The 18,139-nt window shown below is 41.4% G+C and overlaps 1 protein-coding gene across 1 annotated transcript in view; it reads left to right on the forward strand.

Moving 5' to 3' along the window:
- Nucleotides 1–5,160: 5,160 nt before the first annotated feature.
- Nucleotides 5,161–18,139, forward strand: part of ndufv3 (NADH:ubiquinone oxidoreductase subunit V3) — a 33,766-nt gene continuing 20,787 nt past the window's right edge. The window contains exon 1 of the mRNA XM_047051816.1: nucleotides 5,161–5,262. Coding sequence (XP_046907772.1) covers nucleotides 5,218–5,262 — 45 coding nt within the window. The 5' untranslated portion in view covers nucleotides 5,161–5,217. The remainder of the gene's footprint in view (nucleotides 5,263–18,139) is intronic.

Here is an 18,139-nt window from a genome sequence, read left to right on the forward strand (position 1 = left end):
TTTGTAATATTTTTGTATTTCACGTCAATTAAATGTTTGGTTTTTGTATTGTATATAAGCCATCACATAAATTGTATTCCTGCAATATTTAGAATTGTAGTTTAACTTTTATTTGATTTGCTATTTTCGTTTGACCTTGAAGCAGATTTGCGTTGGTCTGACGGAATTTTCGATGTCGAGTGTATTTTGTCTAAGCGGACCACATTCATGCCAATGCTAATTAATTATATATTTGATGACCCATTCTGCAGGTAACCAATTTGATTTGTTGTTCAAGTTGTATGTCTCGTGCTGTAAAATTATTGTTGTAAAATTACACTGGTGGCGTTGATAGCATTCTTGATCTAGGATGACTAGTGAAGGCTTACTACTGACTAATTGAGAGTGAGGACATGCTGGGAAATATCAAACTGAGGCTTTAACGTATCGACCGAGCTTTAACGAGGTTGATACGCCGACACCGAAGTTAGATATGGATAGTAAAACTCAGACTGATCGCTTTAGCTCATTTTTTTATTTTCGTCGGAGGGGATTACGGATCCGTATTGAGCTGTGAGTACGTCACCATGCGGATGGCATGACTGTGCATACGCCAATCGGAATGCTTGTACTGTCGTTGCCTTTAAATAATAGCCAGTAACGTCTTGTAGTACATGCGATACCGTTTTTTCCACCACACGAGTGACACTGGTAACATTTCTTAATTGAATTTACAGAACAATTACTATACCGTGATATATACCGTAATCGTGATATGAAATTACTCATACCGTGATAGAAGATTTTGGCCATATGGCCCACCCCTACTGTTTATCACTCTCTATCTAAGGCCTGTAGCTGCCAGGAGTTCCTCTGTAGGATGATAATTTGTTTTGCCACTAGTGCATTACTTCAGACGGCCTAAGGTCAGATGGCTGAGCGGTTAGGGAATCAGGCTATTAATCAGAAGGTCGCCGGTTCGACTCCTGGCTGTGCAAAATTATATTGTGTCCTTGGGCAAGACACCTCACCCTACTTGCCTCAGGGGGAATGTCCCTGTACTTGCTGTAAGACGCTCTGGATAAGAGTGTCTGCTAAATGACTAAATGTAATCTAAATGTAACTTGAAGCCTGGCAAGATGGATTCATGGACAAGCTAACTCAAATAAGCTTGAATAATAATTAAGCCCCCACTAAAAATAATTTAAATGAAACACAATTGCATGCATCTGAGCTTACCTGCTTTGAACGTCCCTCTTTTTACACAGGAAATTGCAGCCTGAAAATATATGAACAGAGGAATAACAAATAAGATGATTTGCCTGATTTTTTGGGGTCATTACAAGAAAAGATTGTTCATGATGCATAAGCATATGACCCTTACATAAGACAAACTTTACCTTAAATTATTTTAATTTTTCCCGGGTAATGATTTTTGGGAAGACCTTGAGGAGAAGAGATGTGGGAAGGATTAGAAAGTGGGTAACATAGAGAGAGGGTTGGTGAAGGAGGTAAAGAGAGCGAGGGACTGGGGAAAAGAAGTGCGGAGAAAGAATGGGAGGGAAGAGCAGGAGAACAGAAAGAGTGGGAGGGAAGAGGAGGGGAAGAGAGAGAGGGAGTCATAGGATGTGAAGAGAGAGAGGGAGTAGGAAGAGTAGATGAAGAGAGAGAGGGAGTGGGAAGAGTAGATGAAGAGAGAGAGGGAGTAGGATGAGTAGATGAAGAGAGAGAGGGAGTAGGAAGAGTAGATGAAGAGAGAGAGAGGGAGTAGGAAGAGTAGATGAAGAGAGAGAGGGAGTAGGAAGAGTAGATGAAGAGAGAGAGGAAGTAGGAAGAGTAAATGAAGAGAGAGAGGGAGTCATAGGAGGTGGGTGGGGGACCGGGACAAGGTTAAGGGAGAAGGTTTGATCCTGAGTGGGGGCAGGGGATGTTGCTTCTGGTGTTTCATTATCTGTAACATTATCTGAATCTAACTATAACAGCCCCACAAATGAGGTTAATTAAACAGAAATAGGGTCTAATCAGGGAATATTTTCTCATCAACAATATTCTATTAGTATATTTTATGTTACAAAACGTCTTTAGAAACTAAATGTAAATGCAAAGTTATAAAAAAGCATGTCCCAATGCAAAAAAATATATATAAAATATGTGTTCTTACTTTTAAGATAGTATTCATAAAGGTTGGTAATTTTTTTAATAATCTCCCTCACAGGCCCCTCTGGTATGAAGCCTATGCCTGAAATGACCTCTGCTATAACCCCCCCCCCCTCTCTCTTCTCTTTCCCCATGAAGAGCAGGGGCTTTAAGTCCAATTCATGCAGCCTATTTACCTAAAAAACAGACATTAACAAGTTATCAGGCTTTGTCCTCTGTATCAGCTCTCTTGCCATCTGATCAACTACTTTTGAAATGGTATCATACTTATTCCTACTTTTCAAAGTATCTACTATACTTCTTTTCAAATTAACAAAGCTAGGGGTCCTGACAGGAAGACTATAAGATGTGATGCTATTGATTAAATGATATGGCCTGATGCCAATGAAAACTGGCATTTACATAAAGTTCTGACCATTATAGTATGGATCTGAATGGACCCGTAACCTAAGACCTCCACATTCTCACTCACAGAAATGCGGGCTGAATCTATCACTCTGCCTGCGTTGCGGTGCTTCTTCACATTCCTCCCCCAGTCACCAACATGCAAACTCTCCTCCTTGGACTTAATCCTCTTTTTTGTGAGAGGCTTGCAAAACATGAAAGGCATGTTTTGCGGTTGGCTGTGTTCATGACCTGGCATTGAGGGCAAGGCCTGCTTTTGGGTTTGGTCATTTTCTGCAAACATAAACACATTGACATGTTATGAGCATTACAAGTAGGAATATGAGTAACACACATTAAATAATTCTTATTCTTACATTTCATTCCTATGGCTTATGGGTATTGTAGTAAAGCATGAACTTCGGCACCATGGAAAGAAGTAATATGTATATTTGTCTCACAAACACCGAGGCAGGTAGCAAGCAGAGCGGGTAGACAGGCAGATGGAGAGTTGGGGTGAGTTCGGTGTTTCTTTGGGACACAAGAATGTGCAATATTAGGACACTTTGAATACAAATAGTAGATAATAGACTCGGAAGTACAAGGAGGCCGGGAACGTAGCTACCAGGTTGTAAAAACATCGATCTGGCGGTGAGTGGAGGGCAAACCAGGGTATGTCACCGCAAGTTATTGGGAAACTGGACCACAGGTGTGGATCTTGTGCAGGTGGGGTGGACTGGATCAATGGAGCCTGGAGATGCACACAAACACAGACAAACAGAAAGACAGAAACAGAAAGACAGGCAGAGCCTGTGGAGGGCGTAACACAGGTAGACAGAGGTAGGTGGACACAGGTATACACAGCTATGTCCTGACAAATTATGAAATACTGTAAGGCAAGGATATGGTGAGGTAATAATATGGTAAGGTAATAAGGATATCGATATCGTTTCCCGAAAATGCGTGACTTCAGCTGCAAGTAAGAAAAGATAAAAATACAATACAATAAATGTCATACCTAGCAAGCTATGAGATGTAAAAAGGACCACGCCAGCAAAGATAAACATTGGTCTGAGTCCAATGAATGTGCACCGGTTCATGACCTTGCATGACATAACGTTAGACTAGCTAGCTAGCACAGTGTATTGGCCTATTTTTGCAGTTTACAAAGTCAATTGATTTATGTTGGTGATGCAAAGCACCGGGCAATGTACGTCAAACATAATAACATTAAACCAACCTAAAAACAATAAAAAAACGGTATAGTAGGATAGTATCTTAAATATATGTTTACCTCATCGATAATAGCTTACCTTTTCAGAGCGAGAGAGCGGAGGTTTGGTTGACAAGAAGTAGTTCCAGCCAGATCTTGAGCGTCAAACTTTTCAGCGACTTGTGTGTAATAATAAAATTACAGTAATGTTGGATAATTTATAGGTTTTGCTGTCAGTGCATTTGACATGCTTGCTTCCATGCGCTTAAAATTGTGATTAAAATAAAATGAAATTCCACCCCCGCCGGATTTATTTTTTCATATTTTTTTGTAATGCATATAGGCCTACGTTTTTAGATCGGTTTATTTTGTATCAGTCCATTTTATAAATAACTTTTATGTCCTTAAATAAGGTTTATGTCATTTATAACGTTTATGTCTTGGATATAACAAAAAAATCATGTTGAAAGCACATCGGCGGAATTTTTACGAAATCACCCGACTTATTTTGGTGACGTTTCGTAAAAATCCGAAAGCCGCTCATCAAAATCTATGGGAGACCTAAGGCGTCAAAATACGACGCCATATTTCAAAATTTTCTACGGGAAAAGCCGAACATATTAACGTAGAAGTCAATGTGCGTCCCTAGGCGTCAAAAAACGACGAAAAAGGTGTCCCCCGGCGTCGGTATAGTGACACCAAAGGGCTCTGCCCAAGCGTCAATATTTGACGAGTTGGGATGAGACTGGGGCTGTTTATCAATCCACGTTTTTTTCCGTTCTTGTGTTCTTGCGAACTCTTTGTTTGACGTCATCTTTTATTGCCCAAGTACGGTTCCAATCCAAAGAACACAAGTCACCAAGAACGCCAAAAATACCCGGAAATGTTCTTGATCAGCCCCTTTTATCGAGGATGCATCGGATGGTGACTTGACCAGCGAGAACGCTTCTGATTTCCAGAAGTCATTGCAAGATGTCAAGCCAGGCAGACAAACCTCACAACTGTAATTTTTTACTTTTCATATTTCAGCTAAACTGTACGTGTAAATCAGCATCTGAATTGAAATGTGACGAGAAATAGGCAGTTCAGTCGCTGAAAATTTTCTTATTTTATTGATGAAATGGCTAATTTGTAAATTTGCTTCGACTTGTCGATAACCTAGCTATCATCTCAGTGCAGTGCAGACATGGTACTGTAAGTTAGCAAGGGCTACAGAAAACGTAAAATTACAGGTAGACGGACAATTTTTTTGCTTTGTTATCTAGTTTTTGTAGTTAGTCAGTGTTATCATGATGCTGCGAGTCCAGGAAAACCCTAACCATCTCGATTCATTCTCCGTCCTTGCGTCCTTGCAAGACCATTCACGTTCTTCAAAAGAATGTACTTGCGTTCTCAGCTTCTTCGGATTGATTCATAAGGCTGAGGACCAGTCCTCTATTTAGGCGACTTGTATCCTTTCGGAAGATGATTTTGGGAGCACAGAAATGGCGACCTCAATACTTCGAGTAGGACGACTGACGTCTCTCAAGGTAATGCTATCAATCAATCAAATGTGCGCAGAATTGTTATCATTCTGAGATAATAATGTTAAGAACTTTAACGCGTGGTTGTAAAAAGAATCAAAGCTATTATTTGCCAAAAATCTGTAATGTCCTTCCTGACCTATAGCTTGCTAGCTAACTAGCTATCTGCTAGTAGCCTGTAAGCTATATAATTTTTTTTTTTGCGGTGGTGCAGAAGCCAACTAGTAGGCTATTGTAGGGTTGCCACTTGCAGTTTTCCCACACTGCTCAATTAAATATGAAGGCAAATGGCTTGCAGTCGGCAATACCAAAACTAGCCAAAACATGAAGCATACATTGTGAAAAACTAAACAAGTGCCAAAGGGAAGACCCATAAGAGTATGCAGTTATACAAGTTACAAATTAAAACAACATGAACCTCAAAAAGTGCATGACTGTACCTGTAGAAAAACAATCAACAGTAAAATATTTCACAGCGAGTACAAGAGTTAACTTCGTTATAACTAACCTACAAGAGCAACAAGTCTCAATAAGAGTCATTGTGATCCTGAAGGAAACTTACATCAGGTCCAGCCAAGCATTCCTAAGTGCCGTTGTACTCCCGGAACAAGTGTGTCTTGAGCCTTTTCTTGAAGGTGGGGAGACGGTCAGTGTCCTTGATGGAGGTGGGGTGCTGGTTCCGCCATTGAGGCCAGGCAGGAGAAGAGCTTGTTGGGATCGGGCGGTCTTGAGCGGTGGGACCACCAGGCGTTTGTCTGAAGAAGAACGTAGGTGACGGGTGGGGGTGTAAGGCTGCAGGAGAGACTTGATGTAGTTGGGTGCAGTCCCGTTCACTGCCCGGAAGGTCAGTACCAGGGTCTTGAATCTAATACGGGCCGTGATGGGTAGCCAGTGGAGAGAGATGAGGAGCGGGGTAACATGTGAGCGTCTGGGTAGATTGTAGACCAGGCGGGCCGCTGCGTTCTGAATCCTCTGAAGAGGGCGGGTTGCACATGTAGGGGGTTAAATATTGGCCAAGCAACCAAAACGAAGGTTGGTTTAAAGAAGGATGGGAAACTGAACAGTGTATTAGCACGAACCAATAATGCCAATACCAATAGAATTCCAGATATTTGACAATATAGGTTAAAGCAGAGCAAGAATGGTCAAAGTACGGTTAAATGAAATACGCATTTAATAACATTGCAAATGAATGAAATCAATTACAAGGCAAACATGTTACGAAATGAAGGCTTTAAATCTTACCCACTCTACCATGATCATTGTAAATCAGAGAGAAAGCAAGAGGTGAGCAAGGAGTAGGACAAGGGAGAACTGAGGAGAAGGTCTCAGGAGATGCAGAATCCAAAGAACAATGCATTACAATTCCCTTTATACACAAGAACAACCAATCAGACCACATCTTGAATGGGGTGTGAGGGCCATCAAGTTGAGACCGTCCAGAAACTCCAGACTTTAGCATATGAGAGGTGGGGGCAGGTTTGACACCCAGCCTTACAATCCTCCCTCTTGGACACAAAAGCACAGCAAACGCTGGAGTGTTCATCGTGTGATAACCTGCACCCATAGGAAAAGGAACTTGATTGCAGACAGGTCAGCATTGAGATTCTAATGGTCATGGCTATTGCTCAGAGGATCACTTTTGGATCATGGCTAGTGGTCAGAGGACCAGTTTTGGATCATGGCTATTGCTCAGAGGATCACTTGGAAGAACCTTTGTATAGGCATGCAGACGTGCCCTTGGTTAGCATATTCCTGCTACTTAAGTTCTTGTCCTGTTACAGCAGAACACAGTTGGAGCACAGCACTTGGTTAACAATGAAAATGGTGAAGTTTGGAGTGACGTTTGGAGTGGTCTGGGGTCTGAGTCGGATTGGATACAAATGGAAATTAGTGAGACAGTGTCCTAAAACTCAAATGGAAAAAATAGGTGAACAACAGTCCTCCCTTTTGATGAGAGGTACACAAACATATCATCCAGCATAGATGAAAATGGCAAACAAAGCAGAACTGTTTTCTTGGGTCCAAAATAAATAAAACAGAAATTATACAGCAATAATAAAATAAAATACAAGTTATACCAATCTACATTTACAGGTCAGGAACCATTGTGAGTTTAGCTAGAACCTAGAACATTTACCACCAACTCTATAAAACACACAAAGGTACATACTGATCCACAATACCCAATACTCATCCACACAAACCAACATAGGAACTCATGGATGGACAAACCATATGCACTATGCATATGCAGCTAAAGGAACTGGAGCAACAACAAATAAACTGTCCCCAACGAATCTTTGAATTACAACAAAGACTAAAGCAAATGTAAAATATAGAATTAAGCAAATGTAAAATATAGTTGGAACTGCATGTAATCACGTTAAAAAGTTTAAGGTTTGTTTGTCTTGATAAATTGGCTCAGCTTATGCTGCATGAGAAATGGAAGAGGCCTACCCTTTCCCAGATCCCAACATTTGGACTCAGTGTGGCCACTTCTTAGACAAGCACTACAAACTCTAACTTTGTTGTTAGCATAAAACAAGCGTGTGGGTGGAATAGGCATATTTCTGCCAAGATCCCAACATCGCATTTCGGTGTGTCCTTGTCTTTTACAGAAGTTACACTCAGGGTTCATACGGTCATGGAAAACCTGGAAAAGTCATGGAATTTTTAAATGCTTATTTCCAGGCCTGGAAAAGTGCTTGAAAAAAATGTAATCCCAAAAGTTTTGGAAAAGTCATGGAAAGTTGTCATAATCATATTTTCATGTTGTTTATTTACGCTCAAAATATAAGCAGGCATACGCTCTCATACTAACTGAAAAGTTAGATGGCCATAGCAACAGTAACTCAGAGAAGCGCGAGGGATAATTCAAAATGCCAGGAAAGTGTAGCTTTAACGATGCTTGGCTACAAATGGAAAGATACATTAAACAGACAAAGACCCGGGACGAGCAAAATGTCGGTTGTGTGGTGGAAAATCATTCGACATTTCAAACATGGGAGAGGCGGCATTAACTAGCCATTCCAAAGGTAGCAAACATCAGAGCGCTGCTGCTAGCAAAGCTACAGCAGCCCGGTGATGGGTGCTGCTAGCAAAGCTACAGCAGCACCCATCACCGGCTTTCTCACCACAGCGAGGTCCACTGCTACGCCTACTAGCAGCAGGGGTCGATAACCGATGCCGTGACAAAAAATGAAGTCCTAACTGCGGAGGTAATGTGGGCTGAAGGGGCTTATTTTCCCGACTATGACCGGCGTTCTATACATTATGCCGCTTATTACACGGCTCAGTGTTTCCCACAGATTAGAAATCTAGTTGTGGCGGGGAGGGGGGTGGGGGTCGTCAGGCCGGGGGGGGGGGGAGTCGTAATAATTCCTTCGTTAATAATTCGTTACACAGTTAATTTGTTAATAATTTCTTACATTAGATATTAATCCAAAATGATTCACACCGTCACAAAATTAACAACAACTAACATATAATTTCTGCATTATGCATGTAGCAACGCTAGTGCTAAACAGCTATTTAACTGGTCGGCTCCATGACGCCGGGTAAGTAGCTAGCTCCTGAGACTTCTCACCAAAAGAACGAAGGGGAACCTTCGAGTAAGGTACCTAGCGAAAAGTAGCCTCAACTTTCCTCGACTTTTAGCTACGGCACTAATGCTGAAGGCTCGCTGATATAGCTGTCGGTCTTACTAGAACGGCGTATGTACGCATTGTTGCTAACGTGTGTTGACTTTGTGACTGTGTGCATATGTGAGAAAGACGCATGAGTGAGAGAGACGGAGGGAGAGCAGGGGAAAGGAGATGCATCTGAACGAATACGCTGCCTGTTTTAACCTAAATAGCGATAAAAAAAAATGTTTTACGAAGCGCAATATGTGGCGGCCGGTGTTGATTGTGTGGCGCACCGCCACACTTTAGTCTATGTGTGGGAAACACTGACGGCTACTTGCCAAAAAAACAACTTAACATAGTGTGTCTTTTTACAATTTATTTGTACCGTTCGTAGTGTTGACCAGCAGAAAAATAGTTTGACGTTGAACTTCATAGACGTTGACAACGACATTCTTTAGGCTTCAAAGCAGCTGATGTCGCTAAGCAACGGAGTACGCTGGGGTTGAAAAGTTACCGGACTGCTTGCGGAGTGCTACAAAAGATGTGAATCTGAGGCAAAAAGGCCACTTCCATTGACAGCGGTCAAATATGCATAGCAAAGTTCAAATGTAAAACATTTTTTCACCGAAGAACGTTGGGAAGCCCCATTTAGGTGAATGGAGCATTCTACAGTATTACGAACAGCCGTGTAATACAACTTTTTAACGTATACACCAAGATTTCACAAAAAGTTTGGTCATGGAAATTTGGTTTAAAGGCATGGAAAAGTCATGGAAATCCGTTAGTCAAAATGTGTATGAACCCTGTATATGAGGGGGCTGCTGGGGCTTGGGTTTGACCTCGGTCGCCATTTTTATGGCAGCAATGCATGGTGGATCAGGAGCACGACGTTTCTTTGTAGAACGCGGTTTGGGAATTTGCGCACCAATTCCACTGTCTGTGTCTGAACACTCATCAGTAGAATGTGAGCCAGCATGGCTGGTCTCTTCACTGCTTTTCTTAGCGGTGTGTTGCCTTGTGGCACAAAAAGGGGTCGCTGCTTTGAGGACAGAGTTTAGAAGACATTTGCCAATTAGATGTACAGTAATCTTCTATATTTGTTTCTTTTCTGCTTTCTTTTTATGGACTCCTACAGTTCGCCAATGTTCAATTATTTCAGCTAGCGTAAAATCAGTTTTAAGACCGTTCTTGTCTTTCTTGCTCAATACTGATAACGTTCGGTTAACGCTAACTTCTTCCCATAGGTTAAGTAATTTGTTAATTTAAATTTCCCATTCCATTTTTTGTTCTTTTTATGCAGGAGCTCAGTGTTTCCCCTAGGATTTAATTTTAGCAGTGGGGGCAGGTCAGGCCTAACACACACCCCCCCCCCCCCCCCCCGGCCAAAACAAAGTGCTAACCCTATATTTCGGAGCATCTTAACCTAATAGTCTAATAGCTAATGTAATATTGCACACATTTTCGTCCTATTTCCCCTAAATAAATAAAATTAGCATACTTAAAGACACCTTACAGTATGTTCTAGGCTAAGCATTCTGTAGCAAATAATAACAATATACCCACTATTTATTCATTAAAACTAGGCTACTTAAGCATAATAATGCACCTATGTTTTCTTGAATAGTTTTTAAATCCATATGCTATAAACACTCTTTCGTTATCTCCACCCCTCCTGTTTGAGACATGATTCATCCCATGGCTCAAATCAGCACATAACGAAACAGATTCCTTAGTTCCATAAGTTCCTCCTGCGAATTTACATAACCTACCAGAATTTACAATCTGTTTCTTTGTTTCCTTATTTAAACAAAATCAACTGTTAATCTTGTTTCTTTCACTTCAAAAAAGGTTTTCTTTCTTTTAAAAGTTAAGTTTAAGACCTATATTGTTTCAGATTCTTCATTTTACCAAATCACACCTTTTTTCATCAAAGATATGATAAAAGCAATTTTCATTATGCCAAACCAGAATCTGTATGCTTCTTAAATGAAATATAGACCAATTAATGTTCTTAATGTAGCTATTAACCTAACATTTTTCCCAAGTATTTTCTACAAAGGTCAGATAGGTAGACCTTCATAACTCGCTTTGCTGCAGTTCAAAACGAGTCATTTAGCTCAAACCATCATAACCACAATTCAGACTTCATGAGTCTTCCCAAATTATTTCTGAACTGAATGTTATAATAACCCTCTTAATGCACAAATACCATTTATTAATACAACATTATCACAGCCTAACTGTTTATCCCAAACATTATGCCAGGCTCTGATAAAACTTAAAACCAAATTACAATAAAAAAAAAAATACATTTAGTTTTTTCTCTGGCTCATTTTTAACCAAATGACATCTAATACCTTTATCAAAACTCTTAAAAACTCTAGATTTGACTATTTTGACTTAAAATGTTTGCCCCTATACTTTCAAAGTATATGCATAGTTTCCTCTTCAAAACATCAGCGTTTAAACCAATCATCTGTTCACATCCACAAAACATTCTCACGTTTCATATCATACCTTCCATGATCCACTCTAAACCAATCTTTTATGTAACCATCTAATCACTTCCTCAATCTTTCACATTTCCTCAAACCAAAATAAAATAATGTTAACTACATTTTTTTTTTTTACTTTACACTATATCATAATTTTGTGTCATGAAATCCATGTTTAGATAGGTTAAAACTGCTCCTAGACCTACGTCCCTCATGTCAGTATTACGCTCTGTAATCATGTCAGCCAAACAATGCCCTTAAGACAAAAAGAAAATATAACTCAAAATGCTCCCTTTGTCTTTTTCAAACCCGCAATTTAACAAAGTAACCCGTGAGACACAAAACCTTACTCCTTAACTTCTCAACAGTCTTATCAAAGCATGTAATATAGAATACTCCTTTGCCCTCAGCATGCGTAATGCACGGATCTCGAATTGACATTTGCGGACCCATAGATCGCTTATGAAAATATTTCATTTTCGTATTTTGTTGTATATGATTGAATGTAATACTCTTTTCACTTTCTCAATGACAATTAGTTTTTACTCCTCCCTGTTTGGCTAGGAATTATAACAAATGTTGATCACGCATTTGTTAACCACCAAACTTGGAATTCATCTAAACAAACACACAGCATTAATACTCACATAATTATGCAGAACCATACCCTCTGGGATCACTTTTGTAAGATCTCAAGTAACAGGACTCTTTTAGCCCCCACCTTTCTCCATCTCTCCTCGGGATTTCTTTAACTTCTTGGTCAAAGAAAAAACCATCACACTCTTCTCTATTTTTATTCAACACAATCTGACTCCACACAAATATTGTTTAGGGACTCTAACAATTTTGAGGACACAACCTGAAGCACTAACTATTTTGAGGACACTTAACCTCAAGCACTGACTATTTTGAGGACACTTAACCTCAAGCACTGACTATTGTGAGGACACTTAACCTCAAGCATTAACTATTTTAAGGGACACTTAACCTCAAGCACTAACTATTTTGAGGGACACTTAATCTCAAGCATTAACTATTTTGAGGGACACTTAACCTCAAGCATTAACTATTTTGAGGGACACTTAACCTCAAGCACTAACTATTTTGAGGGACACTTAACCTCAAGCATTAACTATTTTGATGGACACTTAACCTCAAGCACTAACTATTTTGAGGGACACTTGACCTCAAGCATTAACTATTTTGAGGGACACTTAACCTCAAGCACTAACTATTTTGAGGGACACTTAACCTCAAGCACTAACTATTTTGAGGGACACAACCTCAAGCATTAACTATTTTGAGGGACATTTAACCTCAAGCACTAACTATTTTGAGGGACAGTTAACCTCAAGCACTAACTATTTTGAGGGACACTTAACCTCAAGCACTAACTATTTTGAGGGACACTTAACATCAAGCATTAACTATTTTGAGGGACACTTAACCTCAAGCATTAACTATTTTGAGGGACACTTAACCTCAAGCACTAACTATTTTGAGGGACACTTAACCTCAAGCACTAACTATTTTGAGGGACACTTAACCTCAAGCACTAACTATTTTGAGGGACACTTAACCTCAAGCACTAACTATTTTGAGGGACACTTAACCTCAAGCACTAACTATTTTGAGGGACACTTAACCTCAAGCATTAACTATTTTGAGGGACATTTAACCTCAAGCACTAACTATTTTGAGGGACACTTAACCTCAAGCACTAACTATTTTGAGGGACACTTAACCTCAAGCACTAACTATTTTGAGGGACACTTAACCTCAAGCATTAACTATTTTGAGGGACACTTAACCTCAAGCACTAACTATTTTGAGGGACACTTAACCTCAAGCACTAACTATTTTGAGGGACACTTAACCTCAAGCACTAACTATTTTGAGGGACACTTAACCTCAAGCACTAACTATTTTGAGGGACACTTAACCTCAAGCATTAACTATTTTGAGGGACACTTAATCTCAAGCACTAACTATTTTGAGGGACACTTAACATCAAGCACTAACTATTTTGAGGGACACTTAACCTCAAGCACTAACTATTTTGAGGGACACTTAACCTCAAGCATTAACTATTTTGAGGGACACTTAACCTTAAGCATTAACTATTTTGAGGGACACTTAACCTCAAGCACTAACTATTTTGAATTATAAAACGGTTGATTTCCCACTACTGATGGTTTGTCTAGGTACGATGAGACATAGTAATCGTCTAAATTTGGTTCTGAGATCCGAATAGCAGTACTTTGAATTAACAGGTGTCTGCTTACCTTTTTTTTATGTTGAGGCGCGCCTGACGATTATTTTTGCCTCCTCGTACCGGTGTATGGGTCTCTCTCCCGATCTGTCGGTCGGGCCGGAACCCTCTGGACTCCCTCTTTTCAGCGTCGGGGTCACCATTTGAAGGATTGAAAATCTTTGTGTCTAATCCAATATGTAATGATGATATCCAATGACAAAAATATGTGTTCTAGAAAGAGTGATCTGGAGTCGCAGAGGTCCGATAATATCAGCTTTAATGCTGCAGTTGGAAATCAACAAGTACAGAGCTCTGGGGTTGTCTACGTTTCCCTACCCGCAACAGAGTTTGGGTTGGTTCACGAAGTCCAACTGGCTATCTGTCCCTGCCCCAGCATATATTATACAGTGCAATTGAAACAGAAATATCAAAAAGGGTTGAGCTTGTTCTCTCGTGTATCAAGGAGTTTGTTCTTCCCTACGCATCCCTTCTGCTCGGGTGCTGTCTCAGCCTGGATTCAAGGTTGCTTCTGAAATGGAGAGATAACACACAAAATACAGCCTGTTTCCCACACCCTGTGTGAGACACAATGTTTGAGTCTGAGCACACTTCTAAGTTCATTAAACATACATTTAATAAGCACAATACATAACTTTAATACATGCATTCTTAATAAAGTCTTACGAGCATTGTTCCCATTGCTATATAGTGCACAGTGCCTGTGATGTATTTGGTGATTAAGTTGCCAGAAATATTAATAACTGGTAATTATAGATAGTGCAATGCCCGTGATACAGCTAATGATTATTAATGACTGGAATTATAGATAGTGCCATTTCCGTGATACAGCTAATGATTATAGTTCTAGAGTTGTACTTTAATGTATTATAAATTCTTTAGATCCCCAGATCAGTCGGGGGGAACGACAGGTATAGCTGCGTGTCGTCAGCGTTGCAGTGGTAGGAGAAGCTATGGGAGGTGATGATTGGTCCAAGCGAGGTGGTGTACAGAGAGAAGAGAAGGGGTCCAAGGACGGAGCCCTGTGGGACACCAGTGGAGAGCTGGCGAGGGCCTGACAGTTTGCCTCCCCAGGAGACCTGGTAGGATCTTCCCGACAGGTAGGATGAGATCCACTGGAGTGCAGTGCCAGTGATGCCCATCTCATAAAGTCTGGAGAGCAGGATCTGGTGGTTAACCCGTATCAAATGCTGCAGAATGATGACAGATGACCTGGAAGCCGCCCTGGCAGACTGGAGGGCAGTGGTGACTGACAGGAGGGCAGTCTCTGTGGAGTGGCCAGTCTTGAAGCTCGATTGGTTGGGATCCAGCAGGTTGTTCTGAGAGAGAAAGTTTGACAGTTGGTTAGATACAGCACGTTCAATTGTTTTTTTTAAAAGAAGGGTAACAGTGATACCGGTCTGTAGTTCTGGAGGACGGCAGGGTTAAAGGCCATTGCACACTGAGTCCGAAATTTTCGTATGCGTTTTTTTCGTATTCGTCAGCCTAAAATTCGTCACGGACAGACACCTTGCACACTGAGTCCGATGCGTATTTATTAAACGTTTGCGGGGAAAAAACTGAAAAAATACTAAATGAATTCGTCAAGCAGTGAGGATGGTTTTGTTGCCCTCTTTCTCATTAGAAAAAGAACAATTAGGAGAAATAGGAAGTATTGGGTCCATCCAATCCTGAAGTTGCGCAGATAGGAAGGAGAGTTTCATCTCCTTATCAAGGAAATTATCCGGAGAATTTTTAACTTTACCTCAGAATGTTAGTGGATCAGTTTGATGATTTGCCAGAAACACAATTATTTTGGGTGCTATAATAATAGGCTACATGTATCATTTTAGGTATCTGAGCACTAGAGACTCATTCACCACCATCGCCAGCAGTTTTCGGTTGGGCAAAAGCACTGTAGGGAAGATTGTGAGGGAGACCTGTGACCAAATTTGGCTGCAGTTTATGGACTGTCGCTACCAGGTGTATCAACTTGTCAGACGCCATTCTGGATTTTGTCGTTCGCTTGTACGGTGGCTCTGAATTGCCAAATAACCTATCAAAATGCTGGCTACGGATGCGAAAAACGCAGAAAATTGAACCCGATCCACACTTTTTTTTGACGGACGAAAGTTTCGGAGCCAGTGTGCAAGCGCGATTTACATCACGTGAGGTTGTTTTTATTTTTTGACGTGCGAACATTTCGGATACGAATTTCGGACTCAAGTGTGCAATGGCCTTAAGGGAAGGTTTTTTGAGTAGAGGGGTAACTCTGGCCTGTTTGAAGGCAGAGGGAAAGGTGCCGGAGGTAAGAGAGGAGTTTAGGACATGGAGAAGAAAAGTTATGACGGGGGGGGAGATGGTTTGAAAGAGAGGGGAGGGGATAGGATCAAGGGGATAGGAGGTGGGGCGATGAGAGAGAATGAGGTCAGAGATCTATGCCTCGGACATCGGAGAGAAAGAGTTTAGACATTTTGTTGGGACAGTCATTGAGGGTGAGAGGGTAGGAAAGGTGGATTTAGGGAACTGACTGCTAATGTCAGCGACTTTTTTCTCAAAGAAGGAGGAGAAGTTGTCTGCTGTCAGGGTGGAGCGAGGGGGTGGTGGGTTAAGAAGGGTCCAGACCGTCTTTGGACTTGCGCCATCTCCTCTCAGCTTCCCGAAGGGTGGACCGTTCTTCACGAATAACATCCATAAGCCACTGGCAGGATGGAGAAGATCGCGCAGGCCTGGTTGACGGGACAGAGAGAGTCAAGTGATGCAGTTAAAGTGGTTTACAAGGTGTCGGTAGCAGTGTTAGTGGGGTGGGAGGAGAACTCGTCAATGGGAGGGAGGATGTTACAATAGAGGAGAAATGAGAGCGGAGGTTACGCCGGAAAGTTACAAGGGGAGGGGAGGTAAGAGGGGTTGGAGGGAGGGAGATATAGAATTGGATAAAGTAGTGATCAGAAATGTGCGGTGGGGTTACCGGGGTTAAGTCAGTGATACAGTTACGTGTCAGGATGAGTCATGCAAGCACCAATTACGTTGTGATATTGAAGAAGAACATTTGTTATAATGAATTGGAAGCGTTTTTTGTATTTTTTTTTATTTAAAAAAAATAAGATTAGGGCCTACTATTAGGGCTGCTGCAATTCATCGACGTCATCGACGACGTCGACGCGAAAAAAAAAAAATCTTTATTTTTTTCGCGTCAACGTCGTAGTCGCAGCAGCTCTAATAGTAGGCCGTATAGCAGGGGTCGGCAACAGGCGGCCCGCGGGCCAATTGTGGCCCGCCAGCGATTTTATTTGGCCCGTCAAAATATTTCCAATGATATATTTTTTATAACGTTTTTTTCCCCGTCGACTTTTATTTTGAAACCGGAAACTGGGTATGGTGTCATTAGATGTTGTCGACTTCATGCAGCGCCGGCGTCGCCTGCAGCCCGGTTGACTTGAAGTAACCAATGGCATTCTCAGCTTCAAGGCAGCCGGCTGTCGGCGCTGCCGTCGCTGCATGAAGTCGAATACACTTATTGACTTTTCTGAAGTATTTTTTCGCCATGTCATCGCTACCATATGATCGCTACACCTCACGGCTGACAGATCGCCTGAGGTGAAAGCACAGTTATGGTTAGTAATCATGGGCAGCGCTCTCTATGGCAGCGCTAGGAAGGGGCTAGCAGGTGCTTCAGCACCCCCAAGAAAGACCAAAGCACCCCGATAGCACCCCCCACGACATTGCTTATTAATTTATAGTTTCAGGCCCGGAATGGCCATCGGGAGAATAGGGAGAATTCACGGTGGGCCGCTTTGCCCGCTTATAAATTGGGCCAGAAGATCGCCTGCTTTCTCTTTGTTTTTTTCACACACCGAATAACAGGATATGCCTTAAGTTTGTTAAGTTACTGTGTGACTGAAAAGTAAGCTAATAGGCTACATTATGTTTTAATCTAATTAAGCGCATGATCAGACCGTGCATTAAAAAGTGCAGTTCAGTTGTCGCGCATGTTTCTCAAACACAAACCATAATTTATTGTTGTGGAGGGAGTTAGCTAGATTAAGCTGAAGCGAAAAAAATAAAATGGAAGGGATAAGATCCCAGGAGGAACTGAAAAAGCCAGGTAAAAAATTAAATTTTTGCTCGCATTAATGTGAAGTTCCGATTTCACCTCACATTAAAACCTTGACTAGGTCCTAGTAATCCTATTCTCACTTGATGACAGTATTTATGTGCACCAACGATGACGACCCACCACGTTGGGATGACAGTGACGACCATGTTGATACAGTTCGTTAACAGACCACCAATGGGCTCATTTGTAGTAGACCTACCCATTCTCCATATAGGCCTAGTTGTTGCGAGTGCACGTATCGCAAGGGCACCTATCGCAGCGTCTAAATAGGCAGTAACCCAGACTCTGGCCCGCCGTCTAGTGGCGAGGAAAAATACTGGCCCGTGGCCCAAGTTACTTGCCGACCCCTGCCGTATAGTATAGAAATGTACTTGGATAAGAAAGTCAACGG

The sequence above is a fragment of the Hypomesus transpacificus genome, unplaced genomic scaffold (genome assembly GCF_021917145.1).
Source record: "Hypomesus transpacificus isolate Combined female unplaced genomic scaffold, fHypTra1 scaffold_180, whole genome shotgun sequence".
In the NCBI taxonomy this organism is placed as follows: domain Eukaryota; kingdom Metazoa; phylum Chordata; class Actinopteri; order Osmeriformes; family Osmeridae; genus Hypomesus; species Hypomesus transpacificus.